Raw genomic sequence first — 13809 nt, 5'->3', positions numbered from 1 at the left:
TTGAATGGGAAGTGAGATCTGGTTGGTTTGTACAGGTTAGCGTGAAACCCTGATACATCCCAGAGTAATTTGGGCAGAGAACAGAAAGTATTTGCAAAGCCCCCTAGAGGCACTGGGGGAAAATGTGAAAATATTAAACTTCCCTACCTGGGAAATTCCTGATATTCTCACAAGCACTGGGGACTACCATTGTAGTAGGCCAAGTCCTTGATCTTGGGGCTTGCCCTTTGGAAGATTGTTATTGCAAAGGAGAGGCTAAGCCTACTTAAAATTGTGCCTAAGAGTCTCCCCCTGAGTGCCTCTTTGTTGCTCAGATGTGGTCCCCTCTCTCTAGCTAAGCCAACTCAGCAGGTGAACTCACTGCCCTCCTCCCTACTTGGGACCTGACTCTTAGGGGTGTAGATCTCCCAGGAATGAGCCTGGTTCTGGCATTGTAGGACTGAGAAAATCTTCTTGATCAAAAGGGGGAAGAGAAATGAAACAAAATAAAGCTTCGGTGGCTGAGAGATTTCAAGTGGAGTCGAGAGGTCACTCTGGAGAGCATTCTTATGCACTATATAGATATCCCTTTTTAGATTTTAGTGTATTGGAATAGCTAGAAGTAAATACCTGAAATTGTCAAATCAAATCAGTAGCCTTGATTCTTGAAGACGATTGTATAACTGTGTAGCTTATATGGGGTTATGGTGTGATTGTGAAAACCGTGTGGTTACCACTCCCTTTATCCAGTGTATGGACAGATGGGTAGAAAAATGGGGACAGAAATTAAATGAAAAATAGGGTGGGATGGAGGAATGGAATGCTGTGGGTGTTCTTTTTTACTTTTACTTTTATTTTTATTTTTTGGAGTAATGAAAATGTTCAAAAAATTGATTATGGTGATGAATGCACAACTGTATGATATAATGTGAACAACTGATTGTACACTTTGGTTGACTGTATGGTATGTGAATTTTTCTCAGTAAAATTGCATAAAAAGTTGTGCTGAGTGAAAGAAGCCAGGTAAAAAAGAGTACATACTGTATGAGTCTATTTATATAATTCTAGGCAATGCCAACTAATCTATACTTATAGTAAGAAGGTCAATTCTTGCTTGGGAACAGGGACAGGGTAGCATAAAGGGGAACAAGAGGGTGGGAAGGATTATAAAGGGACAAAGGAAACTTTGGGGGGATGGATATGCTCATTATCTTATTTGTAGTGACGGTTTCAGAGTTTTAAATAGATGTCAAAATTTATCAAAGTATACACCTTAAATATGTGAAGCTTATTGTATGTTGATGATACTTCATTAAAGCTGTTGAAAAAAACAACAGAAAAGGCTTTTGGGTGTGCTGATCAGGGGCAGTTTCCACCGAGAGAGGGACAGTAATGGACTGAAGGGAAAACAGAAAAAGGCCCCCTGTTCTCAAGACACTTTACTGACAACTGCCAGAAAGCTATTTTAATGAACATGTAATCTGTGATACCTCCACTGAGCCTAGTGATACTGGAGTGTGCACTGTAGCCTGATGGTTCCCCGGAGCTCACAGCAGAGTGCAGGTGTCTGTCTGTCCCTCACAGCAGCAGGGGGAGGGAGGGAACCGGGGCCTGGCTGCTGTGGGCACCCTCACCATTCCACCTCAGTAGGCTGCTGGGCAGCATGTGCTGGGGCTGAGGATGTGCCTTTGTGTTCCGAGTGAGGTCTCTGCCAGAGCTGGGTGAGTCCACAGCAGAGTCCTGGAGAAGGGGGTGGGTGCGTTTCTGGGCCCAGGAGCAAAGGGACCTCGAGGAGGACTGAGTCTTGCAAGAGCAGCTGGGGTCAGAGGAGTTGATGGGACATCACCCAAGGGGGTCAGCGTGATGCCTGAGGGGGGGGGGGAGAGGGAGCATGTGGGAAGAAAGGAGAGCAGACATGGAGGAGGGGGTTGGAGGGGCAGCCAGTGGGGAGAAGGGGGCAGATGGGGTGGCCCATGAAGGCCCAAGGAAGGAATTAAATTTGACTATGGGAAAAGTCTCCAGGAAGTGTGGTCTGGGAAGCAGTTGGGTCTCACGGGGGAAAGGGGTGGCTGAGCAGAGGATTTCTTCCCGCACAGGTGGCTTGGGGTTGGTTGGGGAGAGAGTACCGGGCTTGGTGATGGGATACTTGGGGTCTGTGTCCCACTCTGCCACAAGCTATGGTTCTGGAAGACCTCTTCTTCCTTCTCTGAGCCATGGGCTCTGCAGAGGAGCCCGGGCTTGAAGGTACCCAAGCTCTTTCCAGTGCTGGCATTTTCCTGCCATAAATAACTTCATGAACATGAGGGCTATTGTCAAGCAATCCTTCTGACTCATTGGATTTTTTTTCCTTTTGATCTGCAGAAACTTTAATGGACACCAGGACGGCTACTGCAGAGCTGGGCTGGACGGCCAATCCGGCCTCAGGGGTGAGTGTCAGGCCATTTGACCTGCTTTGGGGCCCTGGGTCCTGGGCTGGGGCTGGCCACATGAGCAGAGGCTGGAGCGCCTGCCCGGGACAGCAGGCTTGGGGGAATCAAATGCAGGTGTGACAGCTGCATCCGATGCCCTCCAGGGAGAGGCTGTGCCAGGGGCCTTGGAGCTGAGCTGCTCCTGACTGTGGTGACACTGACCATCTCTCAACACTTCCAGGGAGCTGGGCCCTGGGCTACTCGGTCCATCCCTGCCTAAAGATGGACCTGCAGCACCGGGGCAGAATGGAGATCAGAGACGCCCACAGGGCTGGAGAGAAGGCAAGGGCATGAGGGAGGAGTTGGAGGTCAGAAGGGCTGAAATCTCTGTCCCTGATGGGCTAAGAGCCTGATGGGGAGAGTCACCTCCTGCACACCCAGGGAGGCCCAAGGCCCCGTAAAGCCCTGTGGGCAGAGAGGGGCACAGGGGGCATCAAATTCCTCCTCTGCCCTTAGTCCCTTGCTCTGGGAAGCCACCACCTCTGGTTGCCAGGAGGAAGATGTTTGGTAATTCTCATTCTTAAACACAGATTCATGTCCCAGCTGAAGCCAGCCCACATGAAAGCTTGGCTAGAGAGAGCTTAGTGCCTCTTTCACCTAGAGGTGGACTTAGAGAGGGGTTGTTCTTGATTCTTGATCCATATTCATGCACCTGGCCAGGCCCTGTGGCTACCAAGATGGAGCAGTCTTAAGTAGCTCAAGGCCTCCTATGAGGATAAACTTGTTAATGATTAAGCTGAAATGCATCTGCCCTTTGTGTTGGTGGAAGATTGGCACTGAGGGAAGAGGGAGAAATGGCCACAGGAGACAGGAAGCCTTTGCAGAGAAGATGCTTGTGAGCTGGGTTTTGCCAAGTGTGTAGAAGTCTGATAGTTGGTGAGTGGGGTGTCTGAAAGGACATTCCAAGTAGGAGGAATAGCTGATACAAAGGGGTGGCATCCAGAACAGACATTAAAGGGAAGAGTGTCTGTCTGGAATGCAGCAGGATGTGGACAGATTGGAACACAGCACGGTGGCGGAGGACGGTGACTGCCATGGCAAGTAGGGAGTTGGGATTTTATCCTGTAGGTGGTAGGGAGATCCTGGGTAGGATTATAAAATGTTCATACTTGCTGGCAGGAGTGTGGAGAATAAGTTGAGAGAGGCATTTAGGAGACCCTTTTAAATGTCTTGGATGGTCAGAAGAGACAAATTAAAATGCAATACTTAGAGGGCAGTTGGGGAGAAGTTAAGGAGGAAGAATTGGCATCATTTGGCAATGGATAGACCGTGGGGTGAGGGGGAGGCAGGAGGTCAGATAATGTTCATGTCCCTGGCTAGGGTGATGGGGCGAGGGGTGGGGTTTAATCATGAAGAGAGAGGGCAGGAAAGGAGCAGGAGGGCTCTTCCTCCCAGCGAGGAGGTGAAGTTGGGCTGAGACCAATGGCTCCAGGCTTCCTTGTCTGGCCCAGACCTTCTCTCTCCTTTCCTGTGTTTGGTGACCTCCAGCCCTGGGCCAGGTGTCCCTCAGCACCCTGTGAGGGAATCTGTACAGTGGCGGGGGTGGGGGGAGTGGGGATCGAAGCACATCATAGAGATCCCCAGAGGGTAGGATGGTTTCCTAACATACCCTTGTTCTGCTGTAGGGACGGTTCTCACTGGGACATTTAGGTCATCATAAGGCCATCACCATGGGCATTTTCCCCTGGGTTCTCACTTTCACCCTGTCCCGGCATTTGCAGACATGCACTGCCACAGTTGCAAGCATCATGTCTTGAGGTAGGGGAGCAAGGTCTAGAACTGAGTTGGTCTTTTTCAAAGCAGGGGCTGGGAGCAAGGGCAGGGCCTGCGGGCCTCACTACTCACTCAGAAGTCCCAGTCCTGCTGGGAAAACTGTGGTCAATGAGGGAAGCCTTGCCAGTTCTCCTAGGACCTTTATGCAAAACTTCCAGTTTGCCTGGATGTTAAGAACTTGCCACTCTTTTACAAATTATGCTATTGAAGCCTTACATGTTTTCACAAGGTGCTGACTTGATTTATGGTTAATTTTTCCCTTGATTTTTGTACACAACACCTGTCTTCTTTAAACTTCTGATCTCCTTTCCCAAGGAAGATTCTCCTTGAAGGAAATTTTCAAAGTCAAGTGATGCCCTTGAGAATCAGAAGATAGCCACACATCAATGGGACAGGGTCCCAAGTTGTTGCTTATCTCCCAGGGAGAGTGTCTGGAGGGAGAAGAGAACAGAGGTATGAATGGACCTTTGAGGGAAACCTGCCTTAAGTGTCAAATAGAGAAAAAGGAGCCTGGAAAGGAGGCTGGGAAAGAGTGGCACAGGGAGTGAGGGTGGTTAGGAGAAAACCAAGAGAGGATCCTGCTGTGGAAGCCAAGGGAAGAGAATGTCAAGGGGGGAGAGGGGACAACAGTGACAAATGCTAGTGGGCATTGAATACTTCAACTGTGTGTAGCTGCAAGGACCTTACTGGTGACCCAGGTAGATGAATAGGGCAGGAAGCTAGAAAGCAGAGTTGAGGAGTCAGTAGGAGGTAAGGAGATAGAGACAGCAGTTATGAAAGGGAGGGAAGAGAGCATGGGAGATGGAGGGAGCCGGGAGGCTGGGGAACCATTTACCTTTCAAGGGGAAGGGGCTCCTTTTCTGTTGAAATGGGAAGACAAAGATAAAGCATGCATCGCAATAGAGCTCCAGTTTGGTGACAGAAGCCATCAGATAGAAAACTCTCTCAACTTCCTATCTTCTCTCTGAGGTTGGAGGTGGGCTCTGAGATCGGGGGGTGGGAAGTCATGGAGCCACAGGTTTTAGAAGGGTGGAAAAGGTTTGAAATAACTGCCACAGAGAGATGGAGAGCGGTGGGCATGTGGAGAAGGAACAAGGCTGTGGGAAGGGGCCTGTTGTAGCAGAAGACCTTGTGTTTGGGATGGCCATGGTCTGTGGGCCCACCTCAGCTGCCTGCCTCTACCTCCAGAGTGAAGGCTGAGCAAGAACAAAACGTGGGATGGAAGGATAAGGAGATAGGGATGTTGGTGAGAGGGGCTTGGCATCATGTACCATGGCATCCACCCCATAGAAAGAAGAGTGCAGCTGGAAGGGACTGAAACATGGTGACAAAGTGCAGGGGCCCCAGGTGGAGGCCCCAGTAAAGCTGTAGCAAAGGTGGGGTGGGAAGCCAGGAGGCTTGGTGGGTGGTCCACATTCTCCCAGGACCCAGTGGGGAGGAGACAGGAAGCCCTGGCAGTCCAGAAAAGGAACAAAGGCCTTATTGTCTCTCTCCAGTTAGGATACCATGCATGCATGCTGAAGATGGAGAAGGGTGGGGAAGGGATTGTTCTGGTTGCCTGGGGATACCCCAGGGAACTGGGTCTGCCCAGCCTAGTGTAGGCATCCGGACTGCCAGGGACCCAGCTGACACAACAGTGGTCCCTACCCATAGTGCTTGGGCTGTGAACTAGGGCTCCCCAGAGAGAGGCCAAGGGGGTTCAGTACTTGAGAACTGCCAGGTATGGGAAAGGGTTGGACCGCTCACCCACACATAGTCCTCAAATCCTTTTCACTTATGTTGCTGGAAAGCCCGTCATAATCTTGTATGTCAAAAACAGAAAGGCATTTATGGCGTAAGTCCAAACTGCTGCTTTATATCTAATTGCAGCATCCTACCTTTAAATTAAAGCCTTAGGTTTCATCTAAATCAGTGGCTACCTGGTGAGCAGAAGGAGAAAGTCTTATAAAGTAACAAAATGCCAGGGCGGGGTTGAGTTTCCGCCAAAGTTCCCTCCTGGGGACACTCCCTGGTGCCCTGTTGACCTCCTCCTTCGCTGGCTTCATTTACCCCTCCCAGACCCTTGCTTCCCGCCCTGCCCCAAAAGGTTTCTTTACATCTCTGGACCTTGGGGTACTCGGGAGAATTGGGGTAAATGTGAGCCTCTCTGCATGGCCTCCTCTCAACGGCCATTTCTGGAAGCTGCCTGGTCTTCTCGCCTCTGTTCCTTTCCTTCGATGCTCCTCCAACATCCCCTCCCCTCCCCCGGTATCATCCACTTGGCATCACTCTCTTCCCTTGGGTGTCAGCTCTGTTCTCACCCCTCCGGGGAGCCCTTCTGGTATTGTCCTTTCCCTTAAGCCGTGTGGACTTAGGACCAATGTCTAACACACTGTCCTTCACTCTGTACACTAAACCTTTATTCATGCACTGGTCTTTTTCACCATACACTGGGCTCTTGGAGGACTGAGGATGGGGCTGCGTCATCTCTGTGTCCCTGGTGCCCAGCACTGGCCTGGCATGGACAGGCTCCCATAAATGTTTGTTGATTGAGTAACTGAGTAAAGACCAAAGAATTCCCCTCCACCTCCTCCCACCTCCTTCTCCTCCTCTTCCTCCTCCTCCTTTTCCTTCATTTTTTTTTTAATTTAACTTTTTATTGTAGTAACATACATTCAGCTCAAATATTTCTCTGTATCTCCAACCCAGGCCCTGGACTTAGTAAATGCTCAATTTAGGTTTATTATAATGCAATAAAATGTTTTTTCTAGGCCTCTGGACATCCAGTTGGGTGTCAATCGATACCTTTCTAAAAAAGCATAATTAGTGATGCAAATGGAGCCAGCTCTTCTGAGATAAGCTTAATAAAGGAGACCAGGACACCCCCAAGGTCTTTGCTGCTTTTGGACCCTGGCTGTGATGGATTAGAAAGGCAAGCCCAGATCACTCTGATGCTGAGGCTTATTCAGTTTGCTTGTAGGAAATCTGAGCCTTGAGTTCTGATACTTTCGGAGAGCTTGGGTTATTCCTGAATTGGGCCGGGGCTCACTGGCAATTTGCTCCTGGGCTGTTGATGGCCTGTGTGTGTGTGTGGGTTTCAGTGTCTGTGAAACATGTGGCCAAAGTGTAAACATCTAACCCAGTTCTTCCCTTCAGAGAGCTCTCCATGGGCTTCCCAATATCAAGTCCATCGGTGCTGCCCTTTGGAACCACCATCATAACCTGTGGCACTCTCTGTTGACTACTTTATCGTTGGCAAATCCGCATCATTGAAGGTGGGATTTGGTAGAAAAAGGAAACGTGGTTTGGAGCCGTGCCTGTTGAGCCTTCAGGATGAGTAAACCTGGCTCATCTCCAGTCTCTCTCTCTATTCCTCCCTGTATATATGTATGTTTTATATGTATGTTTGCATATATATGCACATATATATGTGTACATATGTGAAATCAGCTCATTTAACTTTACTTCGTATTACATATGACAAAGTGAAGTAAAATGAGCTGATTTCACCTTGTGCCTCTCTAGGCAGTTCCTGAAGTTGTGGGATTATTTTAAAAGACGGGAGGATTATTGGACTAAGTGGAAGGCTTCCCAAGTAGGCCCCTGGTTATGGAGAACACCTTGCATTTGCATGTGCATGCCTGGTAAATTAACTGCAGACTGGAGATGCACACCCATGGGTGCAGGCACCCTTGGGCCTTGATGCACCTCCACGGCTTGGTCCCTCGACTGCCCGACTGCCTCCCTCCTCACTGCCAGATCCTCCGGACACCCTCCTCAGCTTCCCACCCCAGGGGACTGAGGAACACACACTCAGGAGAGAAATCCACTCTAATAACAAGCCATTTGTTTCAAGGCCAAATCAATTGAAGCTTACCTGTGGTCTGATGGGTGAGAACATTATGTTATAGCTATTAAGACCCTGGGCCTTGGCATCAAATAAACTGGGCCCACATTCAGCTCGGCCACTCCCTGGCTATGTGGTCTTGGATCCAGAATTTCCTCCTCTGCATCACGCGGGTGAGGAAGGCAAAAAGTTTTCCTCCTAAAAAATTAGGAAATTTTAGTATATCACTAACCCTCTGGAGGGCTGAATGTTCTCTTTCCTTCCTTTGAGGAGTCAATCATGCTAATTAAGACAGAAAAGCCTGAGCTAAGTTAGGCAAATCCAAGAAAAATTCAGCTCTGGGCAAAATGATTCTGTGAATGGAATTTTACTGTATTTGAATTCCAGAGCATGCCAGGGGCAGGTGGGGAAAAGGGAGGGGGTTGGTTAAACCTTCCCAGACTGGTGCCACCCATGGGGGCTTGGGAGCTTTTGACATGATTGATGGAAGCTGGGAGATACTCTCATGCTATACTTTTGTTATCAGTCAGGACCGTGGTGGCAAATGACAGAAAATACAAATGCTCAACCTCAATTTTGGAGGAAGTATCCTGGCTCATGTAACTGAATGGTCCAGGGGCTGGGGTGGCTTTGGGTGCAGGCTGGTTCAGACCCCCAGGAGCTCTACCTCTCTCCCCCAACCCCCAGTTTCTCTGTCTCCACTCCTATGGTGTTGGCTCCATGCTCTGCTCCTCTGGGCCATCAGAGGTCTGCAGCAGCTCCACTGCCTACATCTTTCATCTGTGCTCCCCAGGGAAGAGCAGGCATCTCCTCCTGGCCTTGGATGGGGCCTGACCAGCTTGGTTTGTATCCCATGTGTCCTGACCCAGTCACTATGGCTGGGAAATGCAGAGTGCTAACTGGCTTACACTGGGGTCTTGTGCTTCACCCCTTGTTCTTGGGAGGAGCCTACTAGAAGTCCAGGGACTGAAGGATACGAGAGCCATTACCCAGGGGGGATCAGGATATAGTTGCCAGAAGGGTGACTAGATGCTGGGTAGGAAGAAAACAAAACAAAACCAAAACACCTAACATTATATGACTGACCCTAAGTGCTTTATTGTCAAACACTTAATCCTTACAACCGCCCCATCTTATAGGTGAAGAAGCCAAGGTTCAGAGCAGCTAGTAGCTTGCCTGAGGTCACATGGCCACAGCCATCAGCACTAGCATTTACCCTCCTGCCTTCTGGCTGTCCCAGCTGCTCTTATGTGGACTGTCCTTCCCATTGCCAATTTGCACCCTCCTCAGAAGGTGGGTTCCTGAAGGAAATCCCAGGTCAAGTGGCTGTGAGCTCCTTAATTTTGGGCTCAGTATGTAAAAGTTTTTTTTTTTTTTTTTTTAACTCACAGTATAGGATATGGGTGGAATCCTTTTCCTGAGCTGTTCCCCAGGAATTAGTACCATTTCCTCAACGGAGAGAGGCTCTGCTCCCTGCTGGTGGGGCTCTGACCCCCTCTTCCCACCCTCTCTCCTCCCCTCCCCGTCCCCTTCCCTCTCCAGGTAAACCACAGAGACAAGTCAGAGCTCCCCACCCGAGGCCTCCCACCCACTCTTTATCTTTTTCTCTCTCTACCAAAAGGCCTGTAATTAGGAAACATTAGCAGGCTCAAAACAGCTTTCATAGCTGAAACATCCTCCGTAATTGCACTCTGCAGTGCTCTTCCCTGGCTATTAATGTCACTTTTATGAAGCAATGAGGAACAAAACACCCCGAGGCACTTAAAACATTTTTATATAATACGCATCTTTTAGGAATGGAAGTTTAAAATCACCTGCCTGACGGAGACAGTGATAGACAAAAGGCATGGGGGCTCGGGAGGGGAGTCCTGGAGGCGGGGCCCTCGGGGAGGTGCCAGGCGGGACCGTGGGGCTGAAGACGCTGCGGGAGGAGACGCCAAGGCCCGGCGGGCTGGGTGGACGGCCTGACACTGCATGCACCCCCAGGGCAGGGGATCGGGCCGATGCCGGCGCAACGAGGGCAGCCTTCTGCCTGGCTTCAGGGTTTCTAGGTGCTCTCACCCAGGGATTTTGCATGAGAGCTTTATTGTGGGCATGTGTATGCGTTTAATAAGGAGGTGAATGGGATGTTTGGGAGGACCAGTGTCACTGACTAGGATATTAATTAATACTCAGATTTAAAAAATATATTGGGTATGGCTATTAATGTGTGTGTTGGAGGAGAGGGGGTGGGGGAGACTGAGAGAGGAGCATCTCTAACTTCCTGTAGTAAAGAAGAGTTGAGGTGGTTCACCAGACTTTTACCGTCTGACAAATTTATTTTCTTGTTCTTAGAAAGGGCTCACAGACTCATTCATCAGCAGAGCAGGAGACATTTCCTTCCAGACTCCTGGAGGGAGCTCTGGAGGTCCCCCAGCTCACCTTCCTCCTCCTGAAGTCAGGCTTAACCCACGTTTGCCTGGAAAGACAGGTGTCTTTCCTCGTCTCTAAAACCTTCTCCGAGAAGGCAATCTCTCTGCCCCCTGCCTTGTCCAAACCCTGGAAACCTTTCTCCAAATGGGGGAGTATTTGTGTATTTGAGCTGAGGACCAGTTGCTGGATCCCAGCGCTTCTCCAATTAAAGGTATGACACCCTCTAGCCAACCTCCTTCCAGCTATGATACGCCCTCCCCTTCCACTGGGGACATCAGAGAGCAGAGCTGCAGGTGACAGTCAGGGTGGAGGAAACAGGGCTCCTGACCCGGGCACCAGGACGAGGTGAGGTGGATCAGCAGGCACTCATTGCCCTAGGGGTCTGAATGCCCAGCTCCTTCACGCTGGCTGCCTTGGTGAAGGAAGAGTGAAGCATGAGAAGGAAGGTGAGGCAGAGGCTAAAAGGCCTTGATAAGATGGAAAGGGGGAAACCAGATGAAGGTGGGAGGGTCACGGTTGTCAGAAGAAAAATGAGGACTCTGAACCTGGCTCCAGGAAGGATGATCTTATCCCCTTTGGGAACAGAGCAGCCCTTGATGGATGCCTTTGACCTTACCTATGGCCCACAGCATTAGAACAATTTGGCCTAAATCCTGCTGTACTTCTGGCACTTCTGGAACAAGCCCAGGGTTTGGAATCTGATGTCCTGGGTTCAGTTGCATTATTTGCCAAGTTTTTTAACCTCTCCAAGCCCATTTTCTGTCTCTAAGACATGGGTAATGTAAGATCTTATTTACAGAGTGCTAGAGGGGATTAAATGGTGTTTACCTTTTGGGTAAAGTATAAAGCTCAGTGCAATACCACTTGCCCTTACTAGTGCTAGTGGAGAAATAAGCACTCTTGTTTGAGGGGCTTAACTTGCATGGGACTAGTGTGGGAAATGATTGCTAGGGGCTCTGAAGATAAAAGGTTAGCATTGCAGAGTTTATTTGCTAGGTCGTGGTTCTTGCATGAATAAGATCAGTGGGTACCCCCTGTTATTAGTAACAGTCATTGTTTTTAATTAATAATGATAACTACTAATGGTTACCATTGGTTAAGCACCAACTGTGTACCAGGCATTGAATGGTAACTGGATTACCTCACTGAATTCTCACCAGGACCCTGCAAGGTAGATGGTCATTTCCCCTTTAAAGAGCAGACACTGAGGCTCAGAGCAATTGTCCAAAGTCACAGGCCTGCTCAGGGGTGCCACTGAAATCTTATCCAACCCCATCTGACTGAAGAGCTCACTCTTGTTCCTGAACTCTGCCCTGAAGTCATTGTCACATATCCTTGATAAATCAGGAACAGGGGACAAAGAGGAGAGGCATGTTTCCCAACTTTCTGCAAAGGGAACCAGTAGATTTTGGAAGCCATGGGCCAATGAGTACGCACTTGATGAATCATCTTTAAATCAGGTTCCAATAGGGGAAGTGGCCAAGGTGGTTTGTGACATGCAGGGTTTGGGAGCACAAAGCAGCAGGTCCAGGAGGAGCCTAGAGGGGGAGGCCCTGCTCACTGAGTGGGTGAGGCTGGCCAGCAGTGGGGTCTGCCAGAGCTCCAGAGGACACAGGGGGTCCCTACAAATGGCTGGCTCCCCACGGGGGGTGGAGTAGCCTGGTGGCTCTGCTGCCACTCCCACCATGGCAAATGTTCTGGAAGTGAGGACTCTTGGGAAGGGAGAGTTGGGGAGGGAGACAGTGAGCCACTTTGATCCAGCCCATGACCTCGGTGTCTGTTGTGGTGACCCTCCATTTGAGATGCTTCCGTCTGATGGAGTAGAGTAGGAGATGGGGGCACAGAGCCACGGCACAGCCTTATCTTCGCTTGCCCTGTCTCACTCATCACTCTTTCTGGTGGAGACAGGCATGTCTAGCACATTTCCAGGTGTCACAAAGAACAGCCAACTTGAAAGGTGTCGGAGTCAAGATTCAGACCAATCCTGCTGGCCGAGTGCTCCAACTTCAAAGCAACAGGGTCAGGGTAATGGCCTGTGTTTGCATTTAGGTGCAAAATTCACTGTGCAGCCACAAGTCAGGGGTGACCCAGTGGTGGGGACCCATGCATGGTTGGCCTCATCTTCAGCAGACTTTGACTGCAAGATGCAGGTACAGGAAAGGCCAGATCAAGCATAGGCATTTGAAGGAGCCAGGTACCGGCTGCAGGGATGGGGCCCCCACTGTGCACTGCATGGGGCAGAGCACATCTGCCATGGAGGGCTTATTCTGGTAGCTGAACTTTCTACAGGGCATTGGGAAACTTGAGCATGTTAGAGGTGTGATCAACAATTGTATCATTCAGAGAATGTTTGTGGACCTGGGACCCTCAACCTAGAGACAATCTGAAGCAAAGGAGGCAAAGGAAGGAGTCTTCTTCTACAGGGTGGGAAGAAACCATCCTCTGAACTGGGTCACACATGGTGACCACATTCCTAGCCAATCGAGGGTGGAGGGCACACAGGAAAGAAGTGGGGTGAGGGTGGGATCCTCTTCCCAGGCCAGATTTTCCTGCACCTGGAGAATGGTAATGAAACCAAGAGTTTCATTCCTCCTGGAAGGCCCAGCTCTTTCCTCTCCCTGTGGCTGGATCTCTTGTATCCAAGACAGCTCCAGATGGTCAGTCCTGGTTATAGCAGAGCCCCGGTGTGCTGCCATGGCCACGCATGGTCAAACCCCCTAAGTGGAATGACGAGCGCATTTTCCCAGCTGTAATTCAGCATGATTGTCCAGCTTCAGGCTGGCCTCTGCTACACATTCTGAGCAGAAATCCTTCCAAGCCAAAGGGAAATGCCAACAGTGTCTCCCAGGGGTGGCTCTGGGCTCCTCCTCCATCAGTGGAGCCCAGGTCTGGGCTGAGCCATGTTAGGCATCTGGAGTCTGGGGCCCACAGCTCCCGCCCTGGCCTTGTTCGACAATTCAATCGACAGCTTAAGATAATCACATGTGTGAGGCACTGGAATAATGACAGCTGAATACCCTGCCACTGTTGCCATAGTGACCAGCCAAGCTCTGGTTCCCTCCTTTTTTTTTTTTTTTTTTAAATTCCTCCTCTCTCTTATTTTCTGAGCCTTCTTGTTACAGAGCTGGGTTGTTGGGTGGGCATGAGTTTGGGAAATGGGAAAGAGGAGGAAAGGGGGAGGGGAGACCCAAGAGGGGCAGCCGATTATACTCTCTTTAAATACCCCAGCTGGGGGTGTTTTAAGTCTCAACAGAGACAGAGAGAAACAGTGTCTTAATCCCCAGCTCCCTATGAATTATTTAAAGGGATCTTGTCAGAGGATGAATTTGTCACTGTTGCAGTGTCAACAGC

At 49.9% G+C, this 13809-nt stretch overlaps 1 protein-coding gene across 1 annotated transcript in view; it reads left to right on the top strand.

Moving 5' to 3' along the window:
• Positions 1-13809, top strand: part of EPHB1 (EPH receptor B1) — a 452618-nt gene that overhangs the window by 138981 nt on the left and 299828 nt on the right. The window contains 1 exon segment of the mRNA XM_037844578.1: positions 2341-2405. Coding sequence (XP_037700506.1) covers positions 2341-2405 — 65 coding nt within the window.

Source organism: Choloepus didactylus, chromosome 1 (assembly GCF_015220235.1).
Source record: "Choloepus didactylus isolate mChoDid1 chromosome 1, mChoDid1.pri, whole genome shotgun sequence".
NCBI lineage: Eukaryota > Metazoa > Chordata > Mammalia > Pilosa > Megalonychidae > Choloepus > Choloepus didactylus.
Note: the sequence above shows the minus strand (reverse complement) of the source record. Positions and strands in the feature narration are given on the sequence as shown.